This window comes from Montipora foliosa, chromosome 5 (assembly GCF_036669935.1).
Source record: "Montipora foliosa isolate CH-2021 chromosome 5, ASM3666993v2, whole genome shotgun sequence".
Lineage (NCBI taxonomy): Eukaryota > Metazoa > Cnidaria > Anthozoa > Scleractinia > Acroporidae > Montipora > Montipora foliosa.
In genome coordinates, this window is record NC_090873.1 from 33,668,108 (window position 1) to 33,681,918 (window position 13,811).

General features: G+C 40.2%; 1 protein-coding gene across 1 annotated transcript in view; it reads right to left on the reverse strand.

The window, feature by feature from the left end:
- Positions 1-7: 7 nt before the first annotated feature.
- Positions 8-13,811, reverse strand: part of LOC138003999 (uncharacterized) — a 28,474-nt gene continuing 14,670 nt past the window's right edge. Inside the window, exons 12-23 of the mRNA XM_068850365.1 lie at positions 13,633-13,752; positions 12,638-12,727; positions 11,536-11,611; positions 11,231-11,279; positions 9,892-9,997; positions 7,445-7,640; positions 6,711-6,912; positions 4,885-4,969; positions 4,664-4,729; positions 3,587-3,861; positions 1,351-1,430; positions 8-590 (exon numbers count right to left, since the gene is read on the reverse strand). Coding sequence (XP_068706466.1) covers positions 214-590; positions 1,351-1,430; positions 3,587-3,861; positions 4,664-4,729; positions 4,885-4,969; positions 6,711-6,912; positions 7,445-7,640; positions 9,892-9,997; positions 11,231-11,279; positions 11,536-11,611; positions 12,638-12,727; positions 13,633-13,752 — 1,722 coding nt within the window. The 3' untranslated portion in view covers positions 8-213. The remainder of the gene's footprint in view (positions 591-1,350; positions 1,431-3,586; positions 3,862-4,663; positions 4,730-4,884; positions 4,970-6,710; positions 6,913-7,444; positions 7,641-9,891; positions 9,998-11,230; positions 11,280-11,535; positions 11,612-12,637; positions 12,728-13,632; positions 13,753-13,811) is intronic.

Below are 13,811 nucleotides of genomic sequence, written 5' to 3' on the forward strand. Positions count from 1 at the left end.
TAATAAATTTATGATCAAACTTTTGTTTATTTTAAACAAGGTTAATTGATAAAATACACGTTATTTACAAATGGTAAGACCTTTCAAGGACTTTCTCAGAAAACTAAACTTCAAATAAAGGTTGAAGGTGTATCTGAACTTCCTCACAATTAAAAAGAGATGAAAAATCCCAATCATTTCTTTACAAACAAGCAAAAGAGTTACAAGTCCAGGTCACGGCTTGCCGTATTCGAAGTTTGCAAAATCGTTAACCATATCGCAAAAACCAATGTAGTTAAAGTCGTGCTTGTATCCAAGGACAACGAGAAATTTCTTTTTTATAACCAAAAATTCCCGCGCGCTCACCAGGCTCCCAAGATCCAGCTCGCTCAGAACACGGTGGAACTGGAACTGAGAGACCGTGCCGTTGTGGACACGGTCGTAATCCTCAAAGAGCGGGAAAATTTGAATACGGCGAATGCGTACACGATCAGCCAATCGGTGCATCACTAGTTCCAGGACTTGCTCCTCTTCATTTGACAACTTGTTGCCGTCATTTTCTTGGTTGGGGCGAAACTGTACGGGAACGACTAAGGGCGTTTTTTCAAGGTCTAAAAATAGAATTAACATCCATTAATTAGTAAAGAATTAATACTAGGTAAAGATCCCCCCCCGCGGACAAGGAAACTTATGTTTTCCAGAAGCGCAAACGAGGAAACATTTGCTGAGGAAGCAAAGTGTTTCGAAAAAAAAATATCAGAAAAATGTTTGCTTTCCGGGAAGCACAATGGCTTCCTTAATAACTATTTCCTGGGGCGCAAACGGGCACTTCGTTTGCGGGGGACCTCAGAACATGAAAGTGTAAAGCAACGAATATCACAGCATCGTGCCGTTTACAAAAAAAAAACGAACATGTCATATCCTAGAATTTCCCTGTCATTTTCGACTAGAGAACTTTAAACGAAGAGCGGATTTGTGTATCAGCCTTTGGGGGAGTTAATGGACAAGTAATCAAACAAAATATTCGCAAAGGACTGCAGATTCACGTTAGCCAGTAAGCTGCATAGCTACTAGGGAAGGGTAATTGGTAAAACTACACAAAATGAACTGCAATTCCGCGACACCGCGCCTTTAATGCACAAATGTTCATAGATCTCTGCATATGCATCCACGATTGATTGAAAAATGATCCGCAGTTCCCCAAGTTACCACGCGTCCAGCGTTCAAAGGATCCGGAACTTCTTCTTTTTAATGTTCTTTCAAAATCATCATGCATTTCATTGCGTGCACTTCCGGGAAAAAAGGGTGTTCCATCCCAGTTGAATTATATATCTCTACAGCCACATAAAGAGAGTTAAAGTCATAGCTTACTGTTTAACGTAAAAATTGACTCAATATCAGTCACGAGTGCCATGTAGTTAACGTAGTCTGGATACCCAACCGCAGAATACCTGCAAAAGAGAGAGAGAGACAGAGAGAGAGAGAGAGAAAGAGAGGGACATATATATACCTCTTACTAAGTGGCTTCGAGGACTGTACTGTAAGTTGAGGCCCGCGCTTTTTCCCACTCGTTCCATAATTTCAGCTGGAAAAAGCAAGCGCCATATAAACTTAACAAACTGAGGGACAATTCTCAGAATTTGGCCCGCTAGATTGGGCAACCACAACCAAAGCGTGCGTACTATGACCTGGGTATATTGTATTCAGTAGCTTACAGTGATATTGAACAATTCAATCTCGAAACCACGTCATTGTCTTTTATATATATAAGTATATATTTTCTATTATATAATAAGCTCAATAATGAGCGCATTTTGATTGCTTGTCACCTATGATCTATTAGAGGCCAGACGCATGGCTGACGTCATCACAAAAAACTTTTAAATCTTTTTTTATATAAAACAAATAGATTCCACGTTGCCGTGCATCCGTTCGGATCAGAAGACGTCAAAAATTTGGTAAGAACATCAGTGAAATACTCAGCTAGCGCCTCGTGTGCCACTTTATTGTTCTTACCACATTTTGACGTCATCTGCTCACTATAGAGCGTTTTCACATGACGTCACGGCGGCCATGTTGGTGTTCCAAAACAAAGAAATGGCAGCCATGATGGTGCACCGAACTAATCCTCCGGGAATTGTATCTTTTTGTTTAAGTAATCCAATATGGCTGCTGGTCACGTGAGTGAAACCGCTCTATTTCTGAAGAGACGCACGGCAACATGATTTGACTTGATGAACAATGTACTGTTGTTATCGACCGACCAAGAAAACTGGCTAACGCTTGTAATGTTTCGTTTGCAATGGAAGGAAGGGCCCAGTTGTTCAAAAGCCGGTGAATACTAATCCGCGACTAAATGCAAACCCAGGCTTTAAATTTGCAAGTCAAAAGGGCCTTAACCTTGTAATGTTATGCCCAGGGGAAAACAAAACTCGACCTCTAGTCAATTTTGGAGGCTAATAATCTTTTGGAAATTCTTTTTGGTCAGTAAATGGGCCTTATTCGCGCAGGGGCAATAGTGGCCATAGACAATAGATTTCGTACCCCGAGCCTCAAGTTGAAAAGCTTGGGAACGACTGCCGTGTGATTAAGCCCCATGCATAGCCTGCAATTTACGATGCCAGTAACCATCCAGGATAAGCTGAGCTTAATTAGGCGTTGAACAACTGGGCTCACTGGAGATCAATCACCAAGAGAATTGCTTCCGTAAACAGTCCTTAAGGACGGCGCCCACTATTGTTATTGCACGTATGTTCTGCGCATCTCGGGATACTCGGGTTTCCTACGGGTGGTGCTTATTAAGACGGGGATATTTTTGCGCGGTTTAACACTATGCGGAGAAAGCAGAACTTAGCAAATGCTCTTGGTATCCAAACAGAAAATTGGGGGTAACCACCCATTTTTCAGAGATAATTAAGCTTCAATTTGGGAAAAGAACGCCATACATTGCTTTGTGGTTTGGAGCTTTTTACAAATATTGTTGATTAATTATCTTTGAAAAATGGGTGGCTACCACCACTTTTTTTATGGATTTCAATAACACTCGTTAAGATCTGCTTTTCCCACCTATTCGGTAAACCGCGAATTAGCAGCCACCGTCCTTAATTGAATTCAATTTAATCAGAGTTCCAAGTAAATTACATTCTAAAAGAATGAATTCAATGAGGTAGGCCTAAAACAGAATTCGAGATTTCCTACTATTGGCCTTGCAAGATACAATTATGTCAAAAACTATACAAATACTATAAATGATAATGTAAGTCCTTAAAGATTACAATGACAAAAAACTAACATAAAATTTGTTATAAATAATAAAATACAACGAATTTGCCTGCCTCATATTAAGGGGTAAATTATTCCATAGATGACAAATGCATATATAAAAATAAGAATTCTTAACTATTTCTGTCCTGCTAAAAGGAACATAGAGTGTCAGGTACTCTTGCGGAATGAGTGTCTTGCGGAAAGTCGCTTCGTCCAAAAGGGCGAAACGACACACAGTTAAAAACATTTAGGGTGCATAAGTTCTTAAAACACAAAAAAAGTAGAGATGTGATTCTCTACAATCGCGACATTGTAAAGGTAGTAAGTTAAACTTGGAGCTTACCTGTCAATTAGCTGTTGCACTTCAACTTTTGTCAGTTTCAAGGAAGAAAGATCCATAGCCCTTGGAAAGACGGTCTTGAGGATTCTACCAGTTCGCAGTTTGTCATAATCTTTGAAGAACTCGTGGAGCCTCATTCTTTCCTTCATCACTCGGCTCTTTATCTTGTACATGATATTTTCAATGTCATCATCGCCCAAATCGGGAAGTTGTTTCTGGTTTGCTAGCTTCAGCTCTTCTAGTCTCTGAAGATATTTCATATCTGGTTTATCTGAAGGCTACAAGACATGGATGGTTGACAACTATTCACCAAAGTGAAGGTGACTAGTTAACAATTAGACCCGTAGCCCTTGAGGGCGAAGGGTCTAATCGAACCGTTTTAGTAAAGGCAATAATAAAGTTAGCAAATGAAAGTTAAAGAAATATTTATTTGGGAATAAAACTAAAGAAAGCGTCACGCTTTTCGCTACTCGAGGACTATCAATAATAGTCTTCTAGTACCGTAGCCAATAAAAATGCAGGATTTGAATAAAGCGCGGGAGATCTAAAATAAAGCGAAAAAAAAGTATTAACAAAAACAACAGTACTCAAACACAAACAAAAGTTTTCCATGCCTGCAATCAGTTTGCATACATACGATCTTCTCACTATCGTCTCGTACGATTCGGAATTAGTAGAGATATTCGTGATGCTTTGAAAGTTCCCAAATTGGACTCGCATTTATTTTGAAACATCACACGTAACAACTAATTCCGAAATGTGGTAAAAAAGGTTGCTGTTATTCATCGTAGTGAAGTACAATAATAATAAAGTATTCTCGTTTGTCTCTCGATGTGCTCACTTGTGATCTTCATCAGGCGATGAGGTCGACTGGTTACGCGACACCTTTTGAGCAGGATGCTCCGCTGTGATTGGTTGGATTGGTTGGTGGTTGATGAAGAATAGCAGTAGACAGTCGAAACCTCGCGATCTACATCACAATTGACCACATCGTGAGACAAACGAGAATACTTTATTATTATTGTAAACATTTTCCGAAATGTTTTTCAGATCCTGGGATTTCCTATATAAGCTTCTTACTTGAAGATCGTCCAGGAACTTGATATAATCAAAGCCAATATCATCTGAGTACCTGGATTGCAAGATCTAAGAGTAAATATGAAGGAAATGATAAGAAGAGTAGAAGATGATACTTGCATCGCCAGAAGTAGCTCTAACTTTTGAATTTGTGGGTAAAATTCTAAAAAAATGCAAATTTTTACCCTCTTGAGAGGACAAAGAAATGAGTTATCGTTCGTTACCCTTATCTCTTCTGGATCATCTGTCAGTGCCAATGTGTGCAGGCATTGGCTGGCTTGAATCTTGGTCACGTGACCGTTGTTATGCCTGCGAACGAAATACCGTAGAATGAGAAAGTTGCACAGATAGAGAACTACATAACTTCAATAATTTAAAACAGAGACCACTAAAGCGATGCCTACAACTTCCCGTACCCATAAACGACTTATCGATGATATCAACAACACAAAAACAACACACTGGCTGACTTATTCTAATAACAATGACCGTCCCACCTATTTTAAATACACGACAGTTCTTAGACCTTGACGGATCAAAACACACCAATCACTGTTTACAGTCTTTTCAGGCAATGACTTCTGACAGTTGACCAATAACATCACGACTTTGTTGACCAATCACATCAATGACCAGAGTGATTATACCATCTACTGACGTTGCACAAATCACTTGACTCTGAAGATGACTTTCTCTCGGGTTGCCGAAACGTCAGTCAAAAAACGTAATCCTAAACAGTCCCTCTCAGGACTACACTCACCCGGACGATCGTACTTCGAACAAAGTATAGGATTCGGCTCTGACTCTTCTTCTATTATTATTATTATTTATTTATTTATTTATTTATTTTTGTTTTGTTTTTTTTTTTTTTTTTTTTTTTTTTTGGGGGGGTGGGGGGGGGGGTCGTGATTTGCCTGCGCATGAGCAAGATTTCTTTGCCTCGTACAGGCACCTCAGGGAAGCCAACCTGAAGGTAGGATTCAAGATCGGTATCTCTTCATTCAGAGGCAATCGCGATGACCATGATGTCCTGATGGTGTAGTGGTCATCACACCCTACCGGTGTTTAGGGGGACGTGGGTTCAAATCCCGCTCAGGGCAATTCTTCATGTTTTTCATTCGATATAATTAATCAGTTGATTTACAAGGATGGGTTTCATTTCTTCATTCTACGGTATATATATATATATATATTCATTCTACGATATATATATATTCATTCTACGGTATATATATATATATATATATATATATGTGATCTGCTAATCGCCCTTTCTCGAAGTCGGAGACTGAATTACTAAGGGCGCAGCTCAACGAGGTCGGGCCGAAAGAGCTGTGCTGCCGGCTAGGCGCTCGGCCCCTGAACACGACCCATGTATGACCTCGGAGCACAGCACCACAGCCTGATGGAATAGGCCGGGAGTCGATTTTGAGGAGGGAGGAAAACCGGAGTACCCGGAGAAAAACCCTCAGAGTCAGATTGAGATCGACTGAAACTCAGCCCACATACGACCCGAGGCCAGAGTTGAACCTGGGTCATAGAGGTGGGAGGCACCGCGGAACACTACCTGACAGATTTACGGGGAAATTGTGCGCGTGACCGGGCACGCAATGCAATATCCGGTTATCGTATGACTCGGTAACACATCTCAGCGGGATTTTTACATAATTTTATAATTCTCCCGGTATTGTTAAGAAAAAGTATTAAATACTTTGAACACCATCTGTTTACTAATTTGGATTGGAATAAATGCCGTGGACAACAGTTTTAAATGTAAACAACTCTTCTACGACCGCACTTAACCCTATCATTGGATCACTGTGACGCAAGAAGGTTTTTCTTCGTTAAAATGAATTTTACCGCCGGACTTAACAACAAGAACCACCGGCCGTCATTTATTGTATATTTCCACATGTTGCACACGCAACTAAAACAACAGCAACTTTTAATTCACACGTATTTTTTACAATAGAAGTTGAAGACATAGGTAGGACTATTTAAAAGAGTTTAGAGCCGCATGCAACTCAACAGGTTATGCTTGCCAACTTACTTGTCAAAATCTTGGAAGCATGGTTTGGAGAGAATTCGTTGCTCGATCAACTTCCGACGCATGCGTTGTGTGATTCGCTCCAGGACTTCGTCGTCCTCCTGAGTCAGTCGGTCAGAGTGCGCCCCAGGCCTATTCATCTGGAAAGTCTCCATCGGTGGAACTGCGTATGTTGGGGTTTTCTCCAAGCCACGTCTTGTGAAAACTATACATAATTCAAGTTACAAACAACAAAGATAAACATCGAAAAACGTTTCGTCTTGAAAACAATTTCTTTCATTGAGAAACTCCCGCTCCGTCCGTATTTGCTCCGTTGTAAACCGGTCAAACCGGGACACTACAGTGTATTTCCGTCTCATATTTTGCGTGTTCTCTTGACCAAATATGGTAAAATGGCGTAATAGTGGAACAATAGAATAAAATAGAATAGAATAGAATAGAATACAATGCAATGCAATGCAATGCAATACTTAATTGACCACTCTCCATAGGGGCCTTTCAGGGCCAATGAAACACAACCGACAGAACAACAACTACAACTGTTAAGAATCCCAACTGTCCGGAGGCAAACCAGTTGGCTATTTACAAGTGTGCCCGAGAAGTTGAACCAGGGACTACCAGAAACAAATTCAACGAGTAGTTAGAACGAGTCTTGAGCAAGGAAACTCCGGATCTTAGGGCAAGCTGAAGCGTCGTAACCACTGGGCCGCACTGCCTTCCAGTAATCAGTAACTTACCGACTTCCGTATCAGTAAGGAATTTCGTCCACATGACATTGCCAGGTATCTTAGGGTCTCTGTAGTACATAGCAAGGACTTCAAATTGCTCTTCTGTCAAGTTTGGTTGACCCATTGAACTCAGGCAACGACGGAAAATGCTTCGGCTGATGGAACCGTGACGAAGGGGATCAAAGTCTTGAAAATACTCCTCAACCTGAGACAGAAATGAACAAGTAAGCCTTAAGACAAGTTCAGTCAGGGGCACCCAACGATAATCTTCAATTAAATATGTATTCGGGAGAGTCAAATTGATCTAAGAATTTCGGTTTTACGTTGCCAAACAGCTACAGATTTCTTTACTAAAACATCACCTAAAAGATTCGCAACCAGGGAAAAGTAATCACTTACGTTTTCGGAAGGGATATTTTTTTGCAATTTTTTGGCACGTGAAAGGTCACCTAGCAGTTTTGGATGAGCAAATGGTTCGGTTGGAAGTTCTTAGAAGGTAACGTTCAGCTGGCAATTTCTGATATCAAGATGTCATTCCTTAAAATATTCGGACACTTCAATTTTCAGCTATATATAAGATATCCGAACAGATTAAAATTTTATAGGTGATAAGAACATCTCTTTAGACAGTCTTTATACATTACGAGGAGCCTAGAAATGTCTCTCCAAGGAGTTTGGCTTCATTTGCTCGTTGGGTGCTCTTGTTCAGTTTGAAAAACTTAACGATTCATTTGTGATTTCGAGATTTCGTACATGTGGACTTTGCTAAGATCAACTATTTTGCAAGGGGTCTCTAACTCAGAGCCAGCATTTTACACGCTGGGCTTGTAAACCAACAAAGAAGGAAAGAAGAACTATTTTTCGAATGACATTTCCACCAGAAATCCACTCCAGGTAAAAACATTTCCCCAATCGAATGTCTTTGCTTCCCGGAAAACATTAGATGACATCCACCGAAACAACCTCTCCCTTTACGGTGCAATTACATCATTAGCAATATGTTTTAACCTTCCGTTATACGCTACCACTAAGATCCGCTAGTAAATAACTTTCGTATACTCTGTCCAGTAAGGGTTCGAAATAATAATAATAATAATAATAATAATAATAATAATAATAATAATAATGATTTTTTTTTTATAAAATAATCTTTATTTGCCAAGTAAAACTAAAAATAGATTACATCAAAAAAAATAATAAAAGGAAGTTCTTGAAAATTGAATTATGTACAATTAAAAAAAACTGTCTTATTAATAACTAATAAGAACAGTTTCATTTCTAGAATTTTCCAAGAAATAATAATAATAATAATAATCATTATATCTTAAGATAAAAATAAATATCCTAAGTTACAATTAATAAGAAAGAAAAAATATAAACTCTAGAAACTATTTATATATCATATTTAAAAATTATTCTGTTACTAAAAACGTTCTTAAATCTGTCAGTTTCGATCCTAGGGACAGAGACTGACGTATTTCTAAGATTGTACCTCGTTTTCTTTTCCTTAGGTAAAAACTGGAAGAACGGACATTCGGGGTCGTTTGATCTTTTTTTGTAAAGTGTCTTGTCCGCCTTCTCTAGCAGGTCCCTAATATTTACATTCTTGGACGTATACTTTCTTTTCATACACTGGTCTAAAAGAATTTTGTTTTACAGAAAGGTCGGAATATGAGGCACGATAAACCGACAGAGCGTAAGAAAAATTTGGTAAAACTATTGCGTTAAAAAGGTGATCTACTTCCTCCTGGGACATTACTAACTGAAATGTACATCATGTAAAACGTAAAAGGAAATGTCGCGTGAGGCTTTGGTGATTTTAGATTCCTTAGGTATGCACGACGGCGACGGCAACAAGAAAACCACAAAACAGTAGACTTAATGAACAAAAACAATGGCATTCCCCTTGCCGTTCTCGTCCTGAAAAAGACGCCAAATAATCAAATTTGAGGTTACATAGAGGGCGTGAGCACTCCACGATAAATAGTCAATTTATACCAAACATACATACCGTTCATTGGAAAGTTCATATACATTTATTTTTCCATGCCGAATGTCTTGGAATAATTGCGAAATGATTTCAACAACCGGAAGTTACATTTTGCATGACATTTTCATCGCCGCCGTCGTCCGCCGTTGTTTAGGTTCTCTGTTATCAGAAACGTTGCCGCGCATGCTCACTCAACCCTTTCTTGTGACGTCAAGACCCAATCACAGTAGAACTAAAAATAACCTCGTCTTTTCCTGCCCTTGTGGCCGCAACAAAAGTACTATTATAGGACGTTTTCAACCTCTAGAGACACCAATAACAATAGAGAAATGTGCGACTTCTCGTGGACGAACAAAAGAAGCTAATGAGAGATCTTTTGGCTATGCATTTTTTTTTTTTTTTTGGGGGGGGGGGGGGGGGGGGGTAAACAAGGTATATTATGGGATTTGAGGAAGTAAAGAATTACCCTGAGTCTGTTAACGAGAACGTAGTGTTTAATGCGATCAATCAGCTCTTGTCTGTCAACTGAACTGAGGTCTAACGGCTGGGGTTCTTCCGCCTCGTGGTCAGATCTGTAGATCAACAAGAGATCAAATGCAACTATTAATGTTTACAGCGTTTTCCAATTGAGTGTCGAAAGTAATTAGCGAATTGCTTTGAATTTGCATTACTTCACACAGTGACTGGTTCAACGTTCTCGCGCTACTACTTTTTCAACCAATCAGAAGTGAAACCAAAACCAATGGTAGCTCGCGCGTGCATATTTTCCCGCGGTTTGTGTCGGCTACGTGTAATTACTTCGAGTTTTGATTGGTTTACTGGATTGTCTCCTTCCTTTTTGATTGGCCAAAGTAATTACTTTGGTTTTGCTAATACGACACTCAATTGAAACTTGCTCTAAAGGTGTAATGCGCTCGTGAAAAGGATGAAAAGCACGTTGCTTGGCCAAGCTCCTAAGTAGCTCTTGTCGCCGTTCAATGGGTAGAGAATCCGACCGATGTTACGGAGGTCGTAGGATTTTTCAGTTGTCCTTTGCCGGTTGGCAAGCAAGTTACTTACAAAGAAATCAAATATTGCAGGGTTTTCGTTTGAGGCCACGAAAGCCGGACGTTTAGTCCGGCCGTTTCCCATTCCATGTCTGTTACTTTGATGCAAATATTTGAGGGGTTTGTTCTAATTTTTATTATTATAAGAGCATTTGAGTGAACTCCAGCCGTGCCTGGGAAACTGATTCTTGGGTTCCAGAAACACTGCACTGAACAGCGTTTCTGAGTGTTCTATTTTTAAAACTTGCTAGGGAAGCATGCCCTCAGACCACCCTTGGTAGCTCGCGCCTTTGGCCCTCGCAAGGCGCCTTGCCGCGTCAAAAAATGTCACGTCTGGTGCTTTCAGAAATATGTTCACTGCTTTACAAAACTGTCGAAAACCCTTAATATTGACTCAAAAAACTTTAAACAATCCTTGTCCTTTCTGCAAATTAGCAAGCACCAGAAGGCTTTGTTATTGTCGTCGTCATCATCATCATTATCATCAGAAGTATTATTTATGCGCAAGAACTTTCCTAACTGCCACTTTTCCATTGTGTTTGTTTTCACGTGTTTTTCGTTGTACGAGATTTTCTTCAAAGGCTGAAGGTCAAGGGAACTCGCTCGAGACTTAGTTGTACACTGTTAATATGTGTGTTTATTTTTTGTGGTTGTTGTTGTAAGGGGGAGGGGGAGCAGAAGCGCCGAAGTGAAGGAAACGTCTTCCCCTTCACCCTAAGCAAACGTAAACAAAATAATTACGACAAAGGTTTTACTCACTTGTCTTTTTCTGCAAAGTCTGAAATGATTGTGGCCGTTCCTGTGTATTCTAAGAAAAGAAAAACGTCAAATAGGACTGTTTAGACATGTCATGTGCAAAATTGGCAGGTCTTCCTTCCAACGTATTTGGAGGAGGGGGTGGTCCAATGTTTGCATGTGATTGGGTCGGGTTCACATCCCCCTCAAACAATGGCAGGCTTTCTCTTCGGTGGTAACTAGCGCCGATATGTTCATCGGGTCCTTAACTCAATTTTAACTTCATACCCGCCTCTCTCGCCATAAGGAGAATGATTTAAGAAAATTACCTGAATCGATGGCTTGGATGAAAGCGGAATAGTTAATGTCACCTCCAACTGGATATTCAAACTTCTTGAAAAGAAGCTGTAGGTAAAAGAATACTGTAAGGTTTGTGCTAAAGGTTACACCATCTAGGGATATTTTTCCATACCATCCTCAGTCAAGAGCCATAAGTTGGTCACGCAACACCCCCAGAAGGATTGTGTGACGCGCATTGTAACGGCTGCACGAATAGCTAGTGACCAAGAAATTCCACCTCATGATCATATTTGACCAGAAAATCATTACCAGCGTTCGTCTGAAGGAAACCCAAGGAAGGCACACAATTCAAGATGGTGCCCTAATTGCTCACATCCTGTGGAGCGGTTTTTAACTGGTTGTCCATAGTGAGTTTACGATGGGATTTGCATTACACCACTCTTTGTGATTGGCTAAGATATCTGGTGCAACTTTATCAACCAACCAGAGATGAGACCAAAATCGGTTGAGTCTTGCTGGCTTTTTTCGCGCGCTTAGCACCGGCTGCATGTAATGGCTTTGCGTTCTGATTCGTTTATTTTATTGTAGACATCTTCTGTGATCAGCCAATGGATTACTCTCAATTGATTTACGACACTCGAACGAAAACCACTCTATGTATAGTTCACAAAAGCCAAGTAGTTTTTCCATTAAGGACCGTGCCTACTATTGTCATTGCACATACGTTCTGCGCATCAGGAGACAGTCGGGTTTCCTATGGGTGATACTTACTAATACAGAGATATTTTGCCCGGCTTAAAACTATGAGGAAAAAGCAGAACTTGGCAAGTGCTGTAGGTATACGAAACAAAATTGGGGTAACCATGCATTTTTCAGAGATAATTAAGCTGCAATTTGGAAAAGAACGTCATACATCGCTTTGAAACTTAAAGCTTTTTGCAAATATTGTTGATTCTTTTTCTTTGAAAATGCGTCGTTACTCCCAATTTTCTTTTTGAATTTCAATAACACTTGTTAAGATCTGCTTTTCCCGCTTATTCATAAAACTCGCAAAAAAATACCTTTAAATTTGTAGGCACCGTCCTTAACAAAAGAAAACAGTCACTGGTTTTCAGGAGAATCTGTACTTACTGCTAAGTCTTGGGGCTGGATATTGAGAGATAAGAAATGAAGCATTCGGGAGAACTGGGGTTTTGTAACTCCACGAGTGTAGCCTTTACTCTAGGAAAGGAAACAAAAATGAAGAGGATGTCAAAAGGCATAACAGATCGACAAAAAAGCGTTCATGTAGACCGCTTGCATTCTGCGCCAATCCCCCCCTCCCACTCTCCCCCCAAACAGAAATTTATTTATGGAGCTGATTTATTTCTTGGAACTGAGTAGAGAACCAACAAACTCAATGTACCGATAACACCGAGTGCGGGAATCGAACCCGTGACGCGAGTACTCTCACCAATGAGCCGACCTTACTCCCGTAATGCTGAGACAATAAGAGCCGATAAAAAAGTCTGTACGTAGACAGCAGAGGATTGGGATGAGGCCTCACAGAACCCCCCTCCCCTCCCCCCTAGCGTCTGCACTCCCATGAACCATGTGAACCGTAAAGTCAACACTTCAACGAGGCTTCAGATGAGTTTGAGCCGTTCGATTTCGAGGAAACCATACCTACTAACCGACTTCGAGGCACGCACTGTAAGTTACAGACCGAGTTTTTTTCAGCGCGCTTTGCGCTTAGGACATAAATCAACGGAAGAAACAAGGATCCGTAACATATATTAAAGACCGAGAAAACGAGGAAAGTAAGACAATTGTTATATCTCTCAGGTAATCGGGCGCGCGGGAACGAAAACAATATTGAAGTAAAGCGCAACGCTCAACTGCCACAAATGATTGGCATGCGTCAAAATCCGGAAAAGGAATAAATTTTATTGGCTTTGAACAATGCAAGATTCAACAGTTTCAAAAGTTCATTTCACATAAACAACATGAAAAACTTGTTAACAAAATGTATGAAACTTTCAAATTAAGCGGGCAGGGCATCTGTTCGTACTGTATAATATGGCCCGCTAATTCAGCCAATCACAGTGCGCGTACTATCTGAAAAAATAGGAACATAACTTACGTACTCTATCAAAGTCTTTGAAATAAGGATAGACCATGAGCCTTCGTTTGCGCACAGTTTCAGCAAAGTCCTTGAGGACGTCATTGACTCTTTGTTCCTCTTCAGCAGAAAGAACATTGGGCGCCTATAAGCAATTACATCATCAGTATGATTGCTTTCTAAACAGGAATTGGAGGGATTCCT